This window comes from Barbatula barbatula (genome assembly GCF_947034865.1).
Source record: "Barbatula barbatula genome assembly, chromosome: 15".
Classification (NCBI taxonomy): Eukaryota; Metazoa; Chordata; class Actinopteri; order Cypriniformes; family Nemacheilidae; genus Barbatula; species Barbatula barbatula.
Genome location: NC_136778.1, coordinates 7853179 through 7875769, shown reverse-complemented (window position 1 = coordinate 7875769; position 22591 = coordinate 7853179). Strand labels below are relative to the sequence as shown.

The window sequence follows — 22591 nt, the reverse complement described above, 5'->3', positions numbered from 1 at the left end:
GTCATGGTTACACGTCTACTCAGAGGCTATATTCCATTTTTTCTCCCTCTTTTTGACATCCAACATGTAGTGTGAATTTTAGGCTCTCCCTGCCTATGCTTTAATATGCAACAGCTGTTTAATTGAAAAATGACTTAAAGTTATGTAGTATTTTAGTTAATAGTGTTATTAATGGCGTTATTTAAATATTTTGTCTCCAGCTAAGCTGCTTACTTCTAGCTGCACATTTTGAGCCATAGCCTTACCAGCGAAACAATTTATCACTGCCCCATAACTGAATGATAAAGCACCAAACAAAATTAAATCAATGTCTGTCTCTATGAGATATGCATTTTTATTCATTTGTTTTCCAGGACATCGTGTGGAAGCTTCCCTAAACATGTAAATTATGTGTAAATTAAAATATGCCTGGGAAAATTTTGACAGAGAGAAACCGTTCATACTGTTTAATGGGATTTATTACTAAGTAAGCAGATAGAAGAAAACAAAAAGTTAAATCTGTCATTGTCTTCTCATCCCCAGGCTACTTTTTTCCAAAAGTATTAAATCATTATTTACAGGCAACCTACATATAATCTTAATTTGTTTCAATATGAGTAAAAGTTCTAGCATTTTTATAACAGATATTTCCCCTCAATGTGTTAAAGAGTCTTCATAATAGACATTTCACCTGAAATAAATATCGATTTGTATGTATTTGACATTTGCATAGTCACAAGACTATATTGAAATGTATATGGCTTATGCCTAAGCATGTCCTTTTGTTTGTAAACATGAGAAGGAAATGTTAACTGATGCTGACAGGCTGATACTGCCTCATGTGATAGCTTGACCTTAACACTTATACTTAACACTTAACCCTAAACCATATTATTTCACCTAAAACGTTTTGTCCAGAGTAGATAGGGATCTTTACTGGATCTGACATTCGTGAGGCTGTTAGTTCATTCCCACTTAGCAAAAACATCATCATTCAGTATAAATTTGTTGTTGTTTTTGTTTTATTTCAGACAACTGTTTCCATAGAGATCAAATATCAGACCATGGATGGGAGTGTGAAAGTCTGGAGTGACGGGGAATTCCTTGATATTCCAAACGACTCTGATGGATCCTTCCAGTTTGAGACGGATAGTCTGCTCTCTGGACGCAGCCAGAGCTCAGCAACCTCACCCGGACGATCCATCCATGGCATTCCCACATTCCGCAAGTGAGTGTGTGATTATAAATAGACGTTGTAAATTTCTTCATTCTCACAAATCATGACCAACAATATACCGATTACCCACATCATTATTCTCCATAAAGATTAAATTATTACCGTATTCTTGGGAACATTTCTTATTAACAGACCTTATTAGCCAGTCATTTTTACAGTGTGGAGATTTTTGCTGAGTAATGGGATTGAATGGGCCTTTATGCTGAATAATGTGTGGGATGTATTGATTTCCTCTAAACCCTACAATCTCCACAGGGCATCTGATTTGTAACAGATAACCATATACTGTACATGTACATCACTTGTCCATTTTTTTGTGTGTTTCTTTGGGAATGTTTATAAATTGATGTGTGTGAATGAATCGACTGGTGAAAAATGTATATCATTTTTGTTAGGTTATTTAAAAATATTAACATGGAAAATGTTATCTGTTCCTGGACCCTCAGTGCTATTATTGCTGCCTAAACACCATATAAAGGCTTTGGTGCGATACAGTTATTTATTGTACATACTTTTGCTTTTGCATAATGCTATTTATCTTGCAATTGTGATTTTATTTGTGCTATTACTTCTTGTTATGTGTACAATACAAACGCTGGCAAACACTCAAGTCTTACAGGACAGTAATATATCCATAGCTTTGCAAGTGTTATTAGAGTTGTTGTTTTTCTATCCGTAAAAGTAAACCAGCCAATATTTTATTTATATTGGGCGAAACGCAATATATTGTTATACGAAGTATCGTTACATCCCTAATGGTAATCAATGGTGCCCCAGAAATCTCAGTTGTTAACATTCTTCCAAATATCTTTCTTTATGTTCAACCAAACAAAGACATTTGTACACGTTTGGAACAACTAAAGGTTAAGGTCATGACAGAATTTTTGGATGAACCAACCCTTTAAATTGCCATGGATGAGTTAATCAAACAAACGTTCACATTCATAAAAAATATGGAACATTCATCATATATTCTTGCATTGTTTATTTTTCCTCATAAGGGTTCATTCACTGTATTTAGTCTTTCTACAGCATATACAGACTTTACTGTGCAAGTTTTTGTGGTTACAGGAAAGAAAACACAGTCTCACAGGAATTTGTGACACTGTCACGAACTGTAATCTTTTAATTTGTCTTTACTGACACAAAATTTCCCCCTTTTTTCTTGTCAGTCAGCTGGACTTTTTCTCGTGTCACCCAGCACGACTTTCAATCTAATGTACTTTTAATATGCAATATCTGTCATATGTATAAATTAGGGCTGTGCGTTAACGTATGCGTTTCATTTTCTCAGATATACTCGAAAGCATGAGAAAGCACATTTTGTCTAGCATTCTCGCCAGCAAAGTCTTCAACGAGTTATATAAAGTCTTAAATGAATGCAAAGGGGAGTGAAAATAGGAAGCGCATTAGACCTGCTTAGTACGGCAGCTCCTTAAAGGGCCCACGTTCATAAACTGGCTGCTGGGACTCATGTCACTAATGGTCATGTTTTATTTAAATGATACATATTTTACTGAAGATGGGATTTCTCTGGGTTATTAAAAAACTTTATTTACAGTAAACCATTCCTCATCTGAACCTTAGTCTGGTTGTTTTACTGTAATTACAGCAATTGGTAGTGCAGATTTACTTTTCAGAACCGTTTAAGGGTTTCCTTGAGTTTTTGCTGTAAAGCTTCTTTGTGAAGAAAGTGTTTATGTGTCAGGCTGTGTTGTAGCCTACAGCTTAAATTTCTAGAACACTACAGGGTACACTGTATCAATACTGCAGATCTGACAGTGTTCTCTAATGACTCCCCTCCCTTTTCTTATGCTCTACCCAACACATCTCTGGTTTTGCGCTTTTTCCGGTTTCTCTTATTTTCCCCTTTCTCTTGCAGAATCATGCTTTGGATAGTTACAATAAAACATTTCTACAATTAAATATTTCTGCATGGTTTGAACAGAATTTTTTCAGTCTACAGTCTTACAGTCTAATGTCCATGTACATAATTGTTTGAAAAACCAAAGAGGGTAGATTTACATTTGCATAAATCTCTTTTCGAATTTCGTCAGATGTGTTCCCTCATTGTTTTGGGGTTTGGACTATATGTCATTTGAAGACCTCCACAACAACCTGCACTAAACCAATTTGAAAAAGCTTTCGATATCTCATCTCAACGAGACCATACAACACACGTGTCCACCTTTATCAGCCTTTCGTGCTCAACATCATTTACATATAAAGAACATGTTTACCATAAGCTTCAAAGTGAGGTTCTGATCGGATTGCCAATTATTGCAGCCCAATGTTTGTAAAGTGAATTTCATTACAGTTTTATCTCACTGAGCTTGAAGCAATGACGGAAGCTTAAAGTGAAAAGAGATTTTACAGAACAAAGGTTTTCTCTTTCATGCTGCATTTCTCTGGTGGTTTCGTTTTTTGTTGCTGTCTTTGCTCTGCCTCTTATTTTTACTTCTCTTCTCTCGCATAAAAACTGTCACTTTGTTCACCCACTCACTCACTTTATAAACTTTTGACAATACAGGAACTGGTTGTTCAATAATTCACATTTACATTCATTAAACGGCACAGTGCGTCATAATCACTGTCATTTGAAATAGAACTCAAATTAGAGCACTTTAGTGAGGTCATGTATCTGTTCACTAATGTTTAAACATGCCTTACTGTTCAATAGCCTGGAAGCCCAATTTATACCCATTGTATTAAATGATGAAATTATTTATACTGTGCTTTTCACTGCATTTCATTAATCCCTTCATCGGTATTTATTCATGTTTATGGTGGGGAATAACCAGACTTTTCATGGAAGACTCTGTACCCGACAATGAGAAAATAATTACAAAACATTTTAGAGAACTTTTCACTTTTAAGAGTTAATAGAAAGTGTTTTTTGGGGGATAGCACAATAAAATACGTCAAGCTATTGTTTGCTTGACACAGTGATGTGTTTGTTTGCATAATTAAGAATCAAAGAATAAGAGAATACATTTTTCTCTTTATAAAATGTACATACCGTAGACCTTAGTGTTCAAATCTTTATGTGTGGCTTTGCATTGTGTAGATACATTTCCCTGATGACATTTTTCTGGGTTACTAGTTAAACCCTTTATTTACAGTAAACCCTTCCTCACCTGAACTTCAGTCTTGCCTCAGTTACTAAGGTCTCTCATGCAGTGCTGATAAATTATTTATGGTACTGTGCTTTTCACTGCATTCCATTCATCTCTATGTCTCCATGTCTCTGCCTCTGTATTTATTTATGTTGGGGAATAGCCAGACTTTTCATAGAGGACTCTGTACTTGACATATGCACTGTAAAAAATTGTTCTGTAAAATAACGGTAAAATACTGGCAGCAGAGACACCAGTAATTTTCTGTAATTTTACGTTATTCATGCTGTGAAATTATTTCACAGTATATTGCTGTTATAATTAAGACAATAGGCTACACAACCTTTTTTAACTAAATCTTTATTGCACAATATTGTCCTTTGGGCTACACATGTCTGCTCAACACCAAATATATATCATATAAAATATTAATAAAATTATTGTCTTAGAAAGGACTACTCTTTTATTTAAGAGCAGCAACACAAAAAAAGAAACAAGCAACCAAGTCTTTCAGTAGCAAAACAAATAATCGAATCTTGGCAATACCAATGGCAATAAAACAGGTTAAATAACAGAGACTACCCCCTCTAAACTTGACATATTTAAAACATGAGAGTACATGTATTAAGAGTTAAGAGATACTGGTGCTGGCATTCAAAAATGTAATAAGGAACAATCCATCAACCATCTGATGCAGATGACTAAAACGTTGGTTGCTTGTTTTTCTTCCTGATGTATTCCATGGATCACTGTAAAACAGCAGAAATCACAAATAACTCATCAAATCAATTCAGTGATGTTTTTGTTTGCAGAATAAAGAAATCAGAATAAGAGAATACATTTTTCTCTTTATGAAATGTACGCATTTCCCTGCCGTCAATGTTTTCAGTGTGATAATAAAATGTTTTAGTTATCAGAGCCACCAAGGACAACATTTTCTAATAATTACGAAAATGTATGAATTCAACTTGAGTCATGTAATTCTGATCAAGAAACAAACCCTATTGGTAATTAAGAGTACTTGTAAGTGTGAGACGTTTAGTCTTTCACAAAGTCTTTCTGTGGATTCCAGCTTCTCGTCTTCACTCATAAAATATGAATGCCACCTAGTCTCCCCACCCACCAACTTAATGAAATGCAAAGGCAATTTCTGAGTAAACATCAAAAATGTTGTTTCAGTATTGCCAACACATTTAGGATTGGTTGTTTTCTTTTTCTTTGTTACTTTGTGTGTTCTCTTTTCTTGCCTGACTTCATTTCTAGCAATGCATTGCTAAAATCTAACCAATAAAAAGTATTGAAAAGTGCTTGTCAATTTTAACACCACAGTATTCAATCTTGAAAATACTGGGGTTTTTTCCATTTTCTGAAGATACAAGGTTTTTGAATAATATGTTACATACAGTTTGCACTGTATACTAAACATATTAATGCTGTAAGTCTAGCTGAATTGATTGGGCCCATGACATAATGTTTACAGGCCCTTTATGCTCAGAGCCCAATTACCTTCACTATAAAGGACCTTAATGGTAAAGAATTGGAAGTAACACATTCTGATCACAAACAAGGAGCAATGGTTGGTAAAGCAAACTCTAAAAAGCACAGGAATGTTCAATTATTTAGTTTCTCTGGGCTGTTTGTTTTGATTGATGCTCAAGGACCAAGATAACTTTACGTAATGTTGTTCGTGCTTTAAAGATGTAGCCTTGGGTCGCCTGTTTCTCTTTGACTGCTGAAGTGAAACTTTTGATTAAACAGAGCTAGTCTCATCACGCTCTGAAAATCATCTCATTAGTGTCCAGTTACATGCCCTTGTCTAGATCCAATCTCTGCTTCTTGATTTTGTCCAAATGAAACATTTAATGTCCAAGTGAAAGTCCAAATGTGGTCTGGGGACCATGGGAGCCTTAAGTTACGTAATAATTCTGTTATGGTACTGTTGATTTGTTCATCTGCTAACCACCGACATTGACTTCGGAAAGGTATTATATGCTATAATAATAATTAAGTTTGGAGGGAAAAGAAAAATATAGTTTATAATTCATAAAACAGTGGTTAACACAGATGTCATGTAACTAGAATTAGATAAAAAATAAAGAGAAGACAATTTAATATACCATGAATGTTTGAGAGTGTGTAAGCGTGTGCGCTTGTGTCTGTATGTGTGTGCGTGCGTGCGTCCGTGTGCGCGTCTGTGTGGTCACATACTCTCCTGTTACTTTTTCAGTCATACCTGTTCATCATCTCATGTTCTCTGTTTATTGTGAATGTCCCTCCCAGTGCTAGCAGTGTCTCTTTTTCTGTGAGTTTAGTTGCTTGGATCTATACTAGCCACTAAAAATGGACATATAGTTCACCTTCTAGTCAGGAATATCTCACTCGCCGTAGACACATTTCTCTGTTGGACAATTTAGTGGTTGTCAGCATATGGTGAGTGTCTTGTATGTGGTGTCTCTGCTTTTCTGTTGTGTGGCTTATACACTCTCTGAACAAACATCATATATTATACAGAACTGTAGCCTTTAATGTACAATAGCCTTTAGCGTACAATAGCCTTCACTGGGGTGGTACTCTTAAGTTACTTTTTGTTACAAAACATAAAATTTTATACCTTTTTAAGTACACAATTGTATCCAAAGGACCTATTGTGTACTTTTGTGTACTGTGTAAACTTGTTTAATCGGTGGCTTCTATAGATAAAAAAACAAATGTTATTTATTAGGTTCAAGGTGTCATTCAGAAGCATTATCCTCATGTGTACCCTCAATTTTGGGGCCAATTGAATTTTGAATGTAACAAAGATTGTATTCTCAACTTCTCTACCCATGTCAAAACATTTTATACAAGCAGACGGTGTTTTCTGGGTTTCAAGTATTAGTTGAGTTATTTTAAAACTTTAATGTTACTTATCTTGTAATTTTGGAAGCAACATAATGATGTATCGTTATATATCATGGTATTTATTCTTAGAGAAATTTGAGAAATAACTTAGAATTCATACGGATTTAACATTTTTACTTCTGGAAATTTAAGAATTGTTTTTGTTAAAGATAAAAAGATAAAATACTTTATATAGACTGAGGTGCAAATAATGACTAAATGACAAAATAAAAAATTTTATTAGAAAAATTACATCAGCCCTGTTTTGACTTCTATATTTGTGATCATTCACAAATTCAACCAGAAAATGGAAAACTCAATTAAGTAACAAATCTGACATAATGTTCTCTTTCCTCAATGGAAAATAAAAGAACATAATAATCTTGATTTCTTTCATCTGGTTAGTATAGTATCTATATCCACAGATCACAGCTAATTGAAGGATTGTGCCCATCTTGTTGAATAATTCAGGACCCTCATTTGTCCGGCTAGCCTGAGACACCAGCAGGCCTTTGTAGTTGAACTGATATCTAATCACCATAATATCAGTGCAGAGTTATTGGATACCATTGCTTCTATTGTAAGAGGGGTCTCGCTGTTGAAACAAATATCCAGTCTGAATGATAAACTTCACCAAATTTTCCATCATGGGAAAGTGGAGATGTTTCTACAGCATCCTTACAGTGTGTGCGTCTATACAAGCTGTGTCTGAAAATGTCAAATAAACATAAAAGAGAAAATCTGGACAGGAAAATCTAATATTTATAGCTTGGACTCCAAATGGGAACATTTTGAATACTGGTATCCGGATCCTTTTTTTTGCTTTTTAACTAGATCAATTAGTTTAGTTTGTTTAGCACTTGGGAGTCTCAGATGTAAAGTGGAGACGATAAAAGAATGAATCATGGTGAAAATTGTATACACATTTTTCCATTCATTGAAAATATTTATTTTTCTATTGCAGAGCAGGGAGAGGAGTGTTATCAGCCATGAAACTGGGCAGAACACGCATCGCTAAAGACGAGCACAAAAAAGGGGGTATTTAAATGCATTTTAATAGATTGATTCGAGTATACCTAATTGTCAGCCATTATTACCGATACCAATGCGATATATGTCAACTTTGAGTTCTTGTGCATTTTTGGGGTAATTTAAGTGGTTTTGTGTCAAGATCGTATAGTAACCAGCACATTGATATGTTTTAAATAAGAAATGAAAATTAAATTGGTGTAAAAATTGACCAAAACAGTCATGATTGTTCTGGGCTTTTTCGGGTCCTCTGGGAAAATTTACCTAAAATTTTTCAGCCTCATGAGTCAGAGGGGACCATGCAATATCATCTCAGTTATGCTCTGACACACAGATGATCCAGCCATTCTGGACGCAGAAGATCTGGATGGAAAGGCCATGCGTCTGGGTGGCCATGCGTCTGACCCTGATACCATATCACTGGCCTCTGTTACGGCGGTAACCACTAATGTCTCCAACAAAAGGTCAGATATCTGTTTCACAAATACATTTTGACATTCCGGGGGGAGAACACGATATTTGCAAAAGTTATATTTGTCATCCCAGCTTGTGTTTTTTTCCATCAGAATCAACCGCCGGTGTTCTTTACCACTGTATAGTCTTTTTTATCTTTTATACATTTTTTGAAATTTGATTTTCACATGCTCTAATATTTTTCAGATCAAAGCCAGACATCAAGATGGAGCCAAGCTCAGGACGTCCAGTGGACTATCAGGTATGAAGAATAACAGAAAGACAGTAAGGGTGGTGATAAACAAACTGCTTATTATATCAGATCTTGTTTTACATTTAAAGTCTGCAGCACCATATCTTTATTTCACACATACAAAAACAAAGGCTTGAATTGGCAACAAGGCTTGTATAAATTGCCAAAGAACATGCTCAATTGGTGCGTTCTACTCAATGCCCTGAATATACAGAGCCGTCCCAAATAAACAACTTAGGTCTTGAGCTTCAATGTTATGGAGAAGCCTTTGATGTGTACCAGTAATTGTCCTCTTGCATGGCTGTTGCATTAAGCAATTGAAATTGTAAATTTATTTCTGTGCTGACACTGTGTAATTCTGTTCAATCCTGAAAATCCATACATTAAACAGTGTGCTGTGCCAGTGTATGCTAATATCATTATCACAAGCAGTTCACATTTTCTGCTTACGGTTGGAACTCTTTGCTTTTTCGCTAAAATTTGTTTTGGGGGGGGGCATACAGTAGTCGTGCAGCAATACGTTTTTTTATTGCTTGCTTTCTTCTGGAATACAGGTTCTGTATTTTTTGGAGAAGCTGAATAGGTTTTTTTGTAGAAGTTTTGCTTTGGAGTATTATGAAGACAGAGCCCAACAAATACTCAAGAAATAGCAGCTAATGGTTTATTTGAACTGTACATTACTAGATCTGAATTACTGTAGGTGCCTGTGCTTACAAACAAAAATAGCTGAATTTGATCTCTGTTGATCAAGCTTAGCATTGGCATTTCTTCATATTTATCCTCAGATCTTTACATTTTTATCTGTGACTAAATAAAATAGCACATTGTCATTTGTCGGAACTGAAATCTCATATCTGACAAACAGACACTTCAGGGAAAATTAAAAAGCACAACATTTTTCAATGATTAAACACTGTGTTGTCAAAGTTCACAAGCTCTTTTCAACCCTTTCTATTGGTTTTATATCTGCCATTATTTATAATCCCATTATCAATAGTAATGATTTATGAAAGCATCATGGACAATGAGATGCAAGGTCTCAGTCTGACAGCAATGACATTTTTCATTTAATTTAATTTCCCTCTGTATCAGTCATATTGATATCTATACCCGCTTTTCATTTTAAATGTGTTTTTAAATATATTACTATTTATAATGTCCTGTTTAAAATGTGTTGCAGATCAGTGTAACAGTTATTGAGGCCCGTCAGCTGATCGGTCTGAACATGGACCCGGTGGTGTGTGTGGAAATCGGAGACGACAAGAAGTATACTTCCATGAAAGAGTCGACAAACTGTCCCTACTACAATGAGGTTACACTTACATTACTAAAACATCTGAGCCAACGATATCTCTTATATAATGCGTGTTTACATCTAATGTGGATCAGACTAGCAAGAATCATGTTATTTTTCTTGGAAAGCGAGGTTCTTCTGTAATGAGAAGCTGTTTTTTAATAATAGTTGCTCTACCACAACCTAATAAAAAAGTACTGATTGTAGAAAAGTCACATTATATATGAAAAACATTTATGTACAGTATCTTCTTCATATCTGCAGAGCAAGTGCTCACAGTCTTCAATGTCTTCTTTCTTTATTGCAACAGTACTTTGTCTTTGAGTTCCACTTGCCTCCAGATGTCATGTTTGACAAGATTCTTAAGATCTCAGTGAGTACATTTTGTCTGGTTGTACACATTTGAGCTTTTGTTCCCAGCGTAGTTTTGCATTGAATTATTGAATCACTTTATTATTTCATGCTAAAATTAAGGTTATACACTCTAAGAACCTCCTGCGAAGTGGTACCCTGGTGGGCACCTTTAAACTGGATGTAGGAACTGTGTATTCACAAACTGGTCAGTAACCACTGAAATAATAACTAAAAATTTTTTTTGCAAACATTGGTAAAACATTACAAAGACTTCACAAAAAAATCGAATTAAAGATCTAAAGAGTTCAAATTGGTGTCTATTAATCGGGGTGTGTCTGTAACAGAGCATCAGTTTCATCACAAATGGGCAATGCTGTCTGACCCTGATGACATCACAGCTGGATGCAAAGGTTATGTTAAGTGTGACATCGCAGTCGTAGGAAAAGGAGACAACATAAAGACACCCCACACGGCCAATGAAGCAGATGAAGATGACTTAGAGGGGTTAGAAACTTTCATTAATCAATGACAGTAGATTTAAGTAAATAATAGATGATGTTAGATACATAGTATCTATAAAAACAATAGAATATATACTCTAGATTTTTACCTTAATATAAAGAACATTATAACATTTAACTTAAACATTATGCACCATTTAATTCTAGATTATTTTGCATCCAGTGCAATAAATCATTCCATAGGTCTTAAAATGGTTCCAAGTACAAACATTTTCTTTTAGATATTGGAACCTTTTTGTCCTTAATGTTTATGTTGTTATTTGAGTGTTGCATTGTTCAGTGGTTTCGCATGTCTGTCTGGATATATTACAGGAATCTTCTGTTACCAGAGGGCGTACCATCTGAGAGACAGTGGGCACGGTTTTATGTTAAGATTTATAGAGCTGAGGGACTGCCTAAAATGAACACAAGCATCATGGCCAACGTGAAAAAAGCTTTTATTGGAGAAAACAGGGATCTTGTGGACCCATATGTCCTTGTTCAATTTGCAGGGCAGAAGGTAAGAAACACCGGAAAAACATTCAATAAAAGATCAATCCATCCATATTTTATTTTAGACACTGCACTAACATTATTTGTGGTGCTATTGTAGGTGCTGTTGTATTTTAACCAATACTAAAGATGTTACACAAAAATCTGAACATTTGAAAACAATTATTTTTACATACAAAGGGTAAAACCTCAGTTCAGAAGAGCAGCTATGAACCCATCTGGAACGAGCAAATAGCCTTTACCGAGATGTTCCCGCCTTTGTGTAGGCGACTGAAAGTTCAGATCCGTGATTCAGACAAGGTGAACGATGTTGCCATAGGAACCCATTTCATCGATCTACGCAAGATTGCAAATGATGGAGACAAAGGTGCCAACAGTCTGTCTGAATAAGGCAGTTTAAGAAATATACTGAAGTTAATCTATAAACAGTAAATAAAAGTCAGACCTGACTCTTTCATCTGTCCCTAGGGTTCTTGCCCACTATGGGGCCAGCCTGGGTGAATATGTACGGTTCTACCCGTAACTACACCCTGATGGACGAGCACCAGGATCTGAACGAGGGGCTGGGGGAGGGTGTGTCCTTCAGGGCACGCCTCCTCATTAGCATTGCCGTGGAAGTTCTGGACACCACGTCTGCTGAGATTATGAGCTCTACAGAGGTACAAGTGGAGCCAGTATCCAATATATCAGAGGTGAGATTTTATTTTCCAAAGTTTAATGATTTATTACATTTCTGATAATATATCTATGTAATGTTTCACTTTACATGTTATATTTGATTAAAATACACAGTACACATCAAATCCATGCCCCCCAGATTGCCAAAAACTCCTGACGCCTGCTTATCTCTTAACCTTTGCATCCAAAGGCCAGTTGATTACAGCTCAGTCAAGATTTTACAAAAAAATCAAATGCCTGGTGGGAAATTACAAAGCCAAGCTTTGAGTCGACAGACTAAATGTCATTGAAGATGTGTGAGTAGGTGTCCAGCTGTCTTTGGTTTTGTTCGGCCCCTGGGGCTGGATATTTATTGTTAGATTTTTTTTCCTGAAGGGCAGGATGTATCATCACACTTGAAAACTAGCTTGCACAAAGGCATATGATGTCAATAGTCTAAATTGCCCTTCATGGGATGACTAAAGCGTAAATGTAAAAGCCTGCGTGTTGATCCAAACTACAGCGCATGAGGAATAAAGAAATAAAAAGACAACGATTGCTCATGGGTGTGATTATTCACACAATACAGTTGTGCTGGACAGTAAGGAGTGTTGGTACTTGAAGGAGTGTAAAAAAACTTCTCTAAGGCCATCTACAGTAGAAGTCAAAAGTGATGTATAAGTGATGGCGGTATATTTGTACAATATTTGCTTTTATTGCTCCCTCGGGTTTAACTAAAGCATCCAAAAAAAAGGTGTACGGTACAAAATGGACAAAACACTAAACTTTTAAGGTATTTATTGGACAATGTGTGACTGAAAAGCAAAATTCAGCATATTCCGGGAATAGTGTTTTATTTGAATATACAAAAAACTGAAACAAAAAGCTCACTGTAGCCAATTCATACATACCATTTTATCTGTTAGAAATAGGTTTTGTAGCAATTGTTCCAACTACTATATGTCTAAAGTCTTTGCATGTATTGTAATTTTTTGCGAATCCTCCTTAAATTCTTCTCTGTCAGGGATGGGGGTGGAAGAAGCCAAGCGCATGCGACAATGCGGAACACACAACTTTAATAAAAGACCCAAAATGGGGGTTCCAACAGTAAAAAAACACAAACTAGAAGCAAACACTTCCTACGAGGGGGGCAAAATAAGAAAACAAGAAAACTAGACTTACACTAAAATGACAGGAACAAGACTAACCAATAACACGGCATGAAACACTACAAGGTACTCCAAAGACACGGGCATGAACAGCTAGGAAAACAGGTTAAATAAACGAAGTTCATTTTTTGTAGTTGCACCATTAAAATGGACAGTTTTTGTCTGACGAGAAACTAAGCAAAGATCTCGAAAAGTATTAATTAACCTGCACAACACAATGCTCCATGCATCCATGCTTCCCGAAACCACCTGCAAAAGACTAGCAATAATCATATTATATCACACCTGTGATGTGACTAAAGCCTACTGGCTATTTTATAAATTCAATCTTTCCATCTGTCCTGTCCAAACTTTTTGTTTCAACAGAGAATATGTCAACACTGGAAGGAAAATCCTAAAAGATTTATGGTATTTGTTTAAAAAAACAGAGGCTTACACACAGTTCTCTCTCTCCGTCTTATAGATAATTTAGTATGACCATTTCTGAACACAATTCTCTGAAAACTACTAGAGTTAGTGTTCAGACTACTGAAGTCTTCAGATAAAGCATGATAAATGTGGAGAGTTAATTTCTTATTTCATGCTAAAGACAGCAGAACAAAAGAAGGATGGGGCTGGCTTAAAATGTCTGAGCTAAAAGTTTTAGTTGATCAGTTTAGTGGAAAGCCCTAAAGGGATAAACTGCAGTGCTGAGCTGCTATCAGCATCTGAGTCATTATGATTTCAGACTAAGTTTACATTCTGCAGTCACTTATGGGAAATCCTATTCATGTCTGAAGATTTAGCAATGCATAACAAATCACCTTTTAGATCGTAGATCTGATCTTCACACCATCTTCATGTTTTTACAGAGCGCAACAGGAAAGATGGAGGAGTTTTTCCTTTTTGGGTCCTTTTTGGAGGCCACGATGATAGACAGAAAAATTGGAGACAAACCAATCAGCTTTGAAGTCACTATTGGTGAGCTAAAGCCAAAAGCATATTTTCTTTGGAAGGCATTTGCTTTTTAATAAACGTTGAAATAGTGTGGTCTACTGGAGTACTTCATTAATTTCAGAATTCGACAAGAAATCAAAATATATACTGTAATATTCATAGAACTGTGCGGACACGATTTTCTACCCAGGTAACTATGGTAACCAGATTGATGGAGTGAGCAAACCTACATCAGCGAAGAAGAAGAAAGAGGAGGCAGGGGAGAGTGAAGAAGAGGAGTCTGACCTCATTCAAAACTCCAGTGATGAAGAGGCTGATGATGATGGAGATTTGACGTCTGTGCCGTCCACACCTCCTATGAAACCAGTTATAACTGACAGGTCAGCAGTCATGACACGAGTAAAAGCAAAATGATCAAATGATCATGAAGAAAGGTCAGAAATGTTGAGTTTTAAAGCCGAAGTATCATTTCTGCACTATTGGTATAATCGTTGCTAAAACAATAGATTTTTTTCAAACATGTTTCCTGAACACACCCCTGTTTTCTATTAGTCAAACTAACTGACAGTCCCACCCAAACTCATACCATTAGCTCTTATTGCTCAAATAGATTAATGTTTGGATGCAAAAAGCCTTTACAAATCAACCTCTGAATGATTTTCTTATACTTGTCTCTGTGTAAGTTAAAGTGTTACCCAAAAATGCAAACATTTTGTCATATTTTACTCACCTTCGAGTTCAAATCTGTATAAATGTCTTTGTTCTGATGAACACAGAATAAGATATTTGAAAGAATGTTTAGAACCAGACAGATTTTGCCTCCCATTGACTACCATAGTTGGAAAAACACAATGGTAGTCAAAAGTGCCCAAAAACTGTTTGTTCTCCTACATTCTTCAAAATGTCTTATTTTGTGTTCAACAGAACAAAAAAAGTTTTTTTTCCAACTATGGTAATCAATTGGGGCAAAATCTGTCTGGTTGTAAGAATTCTTCCAAATATCTATCTCTGAGTTTATCAGAACAAAGAAATGTATACAGATTTGGAACAACTCGAAGGTGAGTAAATGAATACTCTGGTTTTTCCAAAGCTGTATACATTTCTTTGCTCAGTTGAACACATAGAAAGACATTTGGAAGAAAGTTGGCAACTGACAGTACCATAGAAGAAACAAAATAAATGATGTTCAAAAGTGCCCCAGAACTGTCAGTTGCTAAAATTATTCCAAATATATATTTTTATTTATATAGGTTTGGAACAACTTAAGTTTGTTTGGTACTCTCTCTTAAGACAGAATTTTATTTTTGGGTGGAGTATCCCTTTAAAGTGAAATCGATAAATAATCTAGCAATGATAACACATGGCTTCCGGCTTTATCCAGGTGTTCTCTTGCTAATATCATTAGGACAACTTGAATTGCATGCAGTTTGTCAAAATTACACTTCACATTTGATTATAACTATTGCTGAGCTCTGGAAATTCTGTAATAAGAACTAAAGTGGAAACTGAAGTATTTATTTTGCTACCTTTTCAGAAATTATTTCCACTTGCCTTACTTTGAGAAGAAACCCTGTATTTACATCAAGAGCTGGTGGCAAGACCAGAGGAGACGACTCTACAACTCCAATATCATGGACAAGATAGCAGATAAACTGGTCAGCCTCCTTAAAATATCCCTACAGTCTGCTGCACAGATCTGTCTGACCTTTTTACTGACCGTTAACATGCCAGCAGACTTTTCATATTTTATTTTTGTTAAATGTTGGCCAGGATATTGTCTGTATGTGTGTTTCTGTGTAAACAGGAGGAGGGTCTAAATGATGTTCAAGAAATCATAAAAACAGAAAAGGCATATCCAGAACGTAGACTTAGGGGTGTGTTAGAAGAACTTAGCACAAACTGCAGGTGAGAGAACCTCAGTCGAGAAAAACATTTTCAAAACACATTTAGCATACGATCGATTTTCCCTCATAAAAAGTCTCACATTAAAGGTCTTTACTGTTTTTCTTTTCTCCAACCCGTAGCCGATTTGTTACGCTAGCGAACAAAGATCAGAATCAAGCGGGAAGAACAAAACTGGATCGGGAGAGGCTGAAGTCCTGCATGAGGGAAATGGTACGCCCACCATAATTGCATATGATCTCAATGGGGACATCAGAGAAGTGCTGATGGGATCTTACAGTAAATGTAATTTGTGTGTTTTTATTGTTCACAGGAGAGTATGGGTCAGCAGGCGAAGACCATTCGCACACAAGTGAAGAAAAACGTGGTGCGAGACAAATTCAAGCTTGTGCAGAATTTCCTTCAAAGACTGAGATTCTTGGCAGATGAGGTAAAAGGAATTAACTTCACAAAACTCACAATTAGCATCGCAGATGCACAGCTCAACGTTTTTACTGTTTGTGTTCTCTAAGCCCCAGCACAGTATCCCTGATGTGTTCATATGGATGATTAGCAACAACAAACGCATAGCATATGCCCGCATCCCCTCCAAAGACATCCTCTTTTCCATTGTTGATGAAGAGATGGGCAAAGATTGTGGCAAAGTTAAAGCTGTTTTCCTTCGGGTAACTCTTGGTTTATATGCCATATTTGTTTTAAGTGTCCCTCTGGATAACTGTGTTAATTAAAAGCATGTTATATTTGTTGGATGTTATTGACGTTATTGGTTTACTTTGGTGTCCGTAGTTGCCAGGAAAGAAAGGCTTCGGGCATGCTGGCTGGACAGTTCAGGCTAAATTAGAGATGTATTTGTGGCTTGGGCTGAACAAACAGAGGAAGGACTTCCTGAGCGGCCTGCCCAGCGGCTTTGAGGAAATCAAGGCATCAAAAGGAATAGGCATACAAGCTGTGCCACCCATCAGCCTGGTCTATAACAGTAAGATTTAATGCAACAGTATGCTGTAATAGTTATTTCTTATATACTATATTTATACAGCATAAACATGGTCAGGACCGTTTCTAGCCTTTTTGGCACCCTAGGCGAGATTCCCATAGTCACCCCCCAATGGCTCTGCCCTCCTTCCACCATGCTCCACCTCTACACCATACAAATAATTTGCAACCTTCCATAAGAAAGAAAAATAAACATTTGGGAAAACACATTTATTAAGTATTACAAAAATGTCTGAATCCAAATATTGAAACATATACTGTATATTAAACTTCAGCAGTTAAACACTTTCATTAACTTGAATTAACACAACAATATATTACTTTATCAGTTTATCATGATTATTTAGTTTATACCATCAACATATATCTGGTATCTTAAACTTACAGATCTGCACACCTACATCAATGCCAATCTGTTTGTAACTATATTAACACTACAGCGTAAAAATAATTAATTTGGTATGTTTTTAAATTATTCTTGTCTTGATATTCAATAAATTCACATAAAACTAATATTTGACATTTTTATATTGAATTCCATTTATTTTAATTCTACTTTCTTACTCTCGTTGCTGAAATATTCACGTGCTACAGTGCTAATGCAGTGTCATATTGTGCTGGTAATGATGCAGCGACCAGCTTACAAAACAATTACTAATTGGTAGCGTACCTCTATTATTGCTTTCTTTTTCTCATCCTCTTTTTTTTTCTTTTTACAATACTGAGCCCCTCATGGCTTTGACCTTTTCATGATGATTGTTTAAACACGTTTTTAATCCAGGTAAGCATGCTCGCAGGCACTGTTAACTTACAGTCAGAGCCGGTGCTACCTATAGGCAGACAGGCAGTTGCCTAGGGCCTCAGGCTTGGAGGGGGGCCTCCATTACTGTAACATGTCTCCAACTTTGAAGCACATAATATCAAACAGCGTCAGCAAGGTTTCAAAAGTCTACTTGAGTGGCCTGTCCTCACATGCAGCTCGAGTCGTATGACGCATGAAACCGCATATCTCTTTTACAGTCTTTGGCGTTGTTTGTCATCACAAAATATAATTTTGACACGTTTTAAAGCGCTTGCCATTTAAACTTTTTATCGATTTCTCACTCGAAGTGCATGACCAGACGAAAGTTCTCATACAGCGTAAGGCCACAAGCAAGTGTTCTATTGTGTCTTCGTGTGAGTCTTATAAACCAAAATATGAGGTGTCAAAATAAGTTTTTCATCTCTATTTTAAATCAGTCTGTTTATTTAATTCATACAGCAAAGACGCAGTGTTTCTTTTCTACATTATTCAGTTTCTTTGTTATAATGGGCTATGGGCTACATTTCCCAATAACGTTGTATCTTTGTGCGCTACAAAGACTCTAAAGGTACACCTTAACTAAAGGTACACCTTAACTCAAGATATGCCTTATCTAGGCGCGTTTCCCAAACTATATCTTAGCAGGTTACTTAAGGTAAACCTTCTTAAGTGCGATATTAGCTGGTGCTGTCCATGGCGGTGGTGCGGAATAGGTTGATATTGACGCCTCGAGAATCGATTGTTCACTCTACCTTGCGTTATAGAGTGGGTAAAGTATTGAGAAGAAAAAAAAATATTATAAGGAAACTCTTTAGAAATAGTAGAAATTGCATTTATCAGGGCTCACTGAAATAGTATTAAAAAAGAAAATGTGTGTGTGTAGGCATGTATGTATTTATAATTTTGCAAGTGTGCGATCCCACAACCTCACAGCCATATGCTTTCTGCGTTAACCCGCTACATTAACTGGATGTTTGGCTTCCCTTGTTTTTGAAAGGGTCATTAATATTCTCATAGTTTGCCATCGTGTGTTAATGTTCACCACGATCTGTGTTGATTCACATTATTGGCGTAAATCACTCATTTGAGTGATTTGATGACTTACCCAATAAAAACGCAAACATGCAAGACATACCAACAACCAATACTGCAAGAAGAGAGCCCCAGCTTTACTTCTGCCGGACCAGACCAGCCTTACGAAAGTATGACTTACAGAAGGTATACTTAACTAAGAAGGTTTCGGGAAAGACGTATTAACGATAAAGTACAACTTAAGGTATAACTTAAGAACGACGTAGCGTTAAGAAGGTTTCAGGAAACGCAGCCATGGACTGTTGAATAGACCCACTGTACCTGATCAATAGTAAAATCAAATGGTGAAAAAAGATTTATCTAACCCCCACTTTGGCCTAAATAGTCTGTCGTCCTTTCTTTCTTTCTTTTAAAATGGAAGTGGAACAAATCTACAGTATCCCTACACTTGCCCACCAGCCAAGACAAGTTTTTTACTGCCTAACCTATAGTCCATTGGTCCAGTCTCTGAATGTTTAAAGGGAATAAACACTTTTCTGCAGCCTAAGTTATCTAAAGTGCTTTTTCAAATTTTAAATATATGCAGTGGGTTGAACTCATCCAAAGAGTGGAAAAATAATGGCTTCTTACTGCAAAATTATTGCAAAGAAAAACAAAACAATGTAAATCTCGACTGCCCGAATATTTTGTTTCGAGCAATTTCAAATTGAAACAAATTGACTTTTATATCATTAACAGTGTAATAAATGAATTTACAAAGAAGAGGGGATGGGGTACTGTGAGGGGCCTCCAAAAGAAATGTTTAGAACCGGCCCTGCTTAGAGTACCTGCTAGTGCTGAATAAATAAAAAATGCATGAAACATTTCTTACCTGACCTCAAATTACCTGCATTTGTTCTGTACTGTATATATTTAAATCACTGTACCATGAGATTAAATCACCATTTTTCCTTTTATATTTGTTAAAAACAATATGGGATCGTCATCTTTGATGATGCAGTTACTGAAAGAGTTACAAGGCAAATGTCAATATAACCAATGTTTAATATGTATTTTGCAGTGAAGCAGGTGTTTCAGTTGAGAGCTCACATGTATCAGGCTCGCAGTCTGTTTGCTGCAGATAGCAGTGGTCTGTCTGATCCATTTGCCAGGGTTTTCTTCTCCACCCACAGCCAGGTGACAGAGGTGAGTGTGCATCTGAATCTTTGAAAGAGTCACAAAAAATACTAAGATGCAATACTATAATTATATAATTTTTATAATAAATATTTAAATACTATAATAATATATTGGATTGAAATTTAGGTAACATACCAGATATATTGGTACCGGGTTAGTACCTTTTAAATTAGGACATTTAAGTAGTTTTTACAAACATACCTTATAAGAAACATAACTTCTGTGCATTTTGAAACAAAACAAATCGAATAGTTTCATGCCGTGTACGGAAAACCAAAATTTTAAGATGTGACAAATTCAAAATGTCAAGACTTGTTAAAATGTGGACCGTATAATTCCAAAAACATTAAATATAAAAGTTTCTGATAACATCTTGACAGAATTATGCAGCAGCCGTGTATGTTTCTCTGTGTGTATTTCAGGTTCTAAGTGAGACACTTTGCCCCACATGGGATCAGTTGCTTGTATTTGATAATGTTGAGCTCTATGGTGAAGCCAGTGAACTCCGTGACGACCCTCCAATAATTGTCATTGAACTGTATGACCAGGACACTGTGGTAAGTTTAGATGGCCAAAAAGTCTCATACTCACAAATTAAAGCTAATGTGGTTTTGACATGATGTTTCCTATCTGTATGTTACAATGAGTGTGAAAATGTGCCCTATTGTCCTGACTTCATGTTTGTTCCTGTTTATAATCTTCTGGTCCTGACTTTTTGTTGGACGGCGTTTGGTTAAGTAGAGTGTGAACGTTTATTTCAACACTGCTGTCGCTTGGGCCAGTCTGGGTTTGCATAGATAGCCATATTCAGCTAGGCATGCAAGATGTATGATGGGGCTCTATCCCTTACCCACAAAAGATTCAATCTTCTCAAAATGTCCTTCTAAGAGAGAGAGAGAGAGAGAGAGAGAGAGAGATTAATTTGGTGATTTAAAAAAACTTTCTTGTGGTAACAAACTACCTCTTGCATTCCTTTGGTTGACCTTGCTCAGAGGGTTAATAGTGCTTCTTTGTAGAGTTGCAGAAAAGTAGTTGCATAAAAATATAGCTTTAGTATTCATTGCTGTGGTTTATTGAAAAAAAAAACATCGGTAGCAGAGTGCCTGTGTTGAAAATATACAATGTAGTTTTTAAATATTGCTGATCTTAAATGAGCAAAAGGAACTCTATAAGAAATTGCCTGCTATGAATCTTTTAGAAGTTTTTGATCTTAAAGCCCCAGCAACAAAGTAGTCATTGTGTGTTAAGGGAACGGGAATGTGGTAATACTGTCCCCTGGTGTTTTCAGATTGTAAATGGATTTTTCTTGTGTGGCATCTAGGGTAAAGCTGAATTTATTGGGCGAACATTTGCAAAGCCGCTGACTAAAATGGTTGAAGAACACTATGGGCCCCCACGATTTCCCCCTCAGCTGGAGTACTATCAGATCTACAGAGGAAACTCTGCAGCTGGAGATCTGCTGGCTGCCTTTGAACTACTGCAGGTATGATTGGTCCACAATGGCTGTAACCACTTCTTAAAGGGACAATTCACCTAAAATTCTAATGATGTTAAGTTAAAGCTAACTGTTCCTTAAGAACAACCGTTCAACATAAGAGCCACACACACAAAGGCTTTCTTTTGGCTCATCTGCTCCCTGAAATGCAGCCTGAATATCACAAATGCATATCACTCTCTTTTCTTACCTTTTTACCTAATTTCTCATCTCATTATACCGTAATCCTCTTTTCCATCCTTCCACTGTACTCATCCGCTTACCCTCTAACAGATTCCTTATGACGATGAGGAGATCAGGAAGGCTCTTATTGCTGTCCATGACTTTGCTGTGCCTCAAATCAAGGTGCAATACACAAATTCGCCCCTCTTGATTTTTCTTTTCCATTCCTGTGTAACTGACTTCATTCTCTTAGCTATTTCTATATTTGTGCTTCTCTCATGTTTCAAAAGACATGGTAGTAGTTTATTATGTAAGGGACAAAACTGTATCACACTGAAGGGGCTTATTTTGTGATAACAACCGCCTGCTTGTACATTATCCCACTTATTACATGGCTACTTGCCACATTCGAAAAAGCTGGACAATGGCATTTTTACCGAATGCAGACCTTCCGTGAAGATAAGCCGTTTATTTTTGGTTTTAAGGTCAGAAACAACATTCAAATGTCACAAATAGGCAATTTTGTTTGATAATTTGTACACATAAAGTCATATATGTTATTAAAAGACATCTATATTCAATTTGACAAAATGTCAAAATGATTTGCTGCTTTTGGGTTACCGTGTGTTATCATCTGTTGGTTGTTTTCTGGGACC

At 36.3% G+C, this 22591-nt stretch overlaps 1 protein-coding gene across 2 annotated transcripts in view; it reads left to right on the top strand.

Moving 5' to 3' along the window:
• The window catches only part of otofa (otoferlin a), a 53006-nt gene that overhangs the window by 16826 nt on the left and 13589 nt on the right, over positions 1–22591 (top strand). The window contains exons 6-28 of one of the 2 annotated variants that reach the window (XM_079474170.1): positions 1011–1207; positions 8177–8250; positions 8576–8705; positions 8902–8956; positions 10128–10259; positions 10552–10614; positions 10716–10800; positions 10940–11099; positions 11429–11615; positions 11789–11975; positions 12077–12300; positions 14286–14394; positions 14561–14750; positions 15905–16025; positions 16175–16275; positions 16395–16485; positions 16586–16702; positions 16785–16937; positions 17059–17248; positions 20160–20284; positions 20701–20835; positions 21600–21761; positions 22047–22118. In XM_079474170.1, the coding sequence (XP_079330296.1) occupies positions 1011–1207; positions 8177–8250; positions 8576–8705; positions 8902–8956; positions 10128–10259; positions 10552–10614; positions 10716–10800; positions 10940–11099; positions 11429–11615; positions 11789–11975; positions 12077–12300; positions 14286–14394; positions 14561–14750; positions 15905–16025; positions 16175–16275; positions 16395–16485; positions 16586–16702; positions 16785–16937; positions 17059–17248; positions 20160–20284; positions 20701–20835; positions 21600–21761; positions 22047–22118 (3060 nt within the window). The remainder of the gene's footprint in view (positions 1–1010; positions 1208–8176; positions 8251–8575; positions 8706–8901; positions 8957–10127; positions 10260–10551; positions 10615–10715; positions 10801–10939; positions 11100–11428; positions 11616–11788; positions 11976–12076; positions 12301–14285; positions 14395–14560; positions 14751–15904; positions 16026–16174; positions 16276–16394; positions 16486–16585; positions 16703–16784; positions 16938–17058; positions 17249–20159; positions 20285–20700; positions 20836–21599; positions 21762–22046; positions 22119–22591) is intronic. The other variant, XM_079474171.1, reaches the window with a different exon arrangement.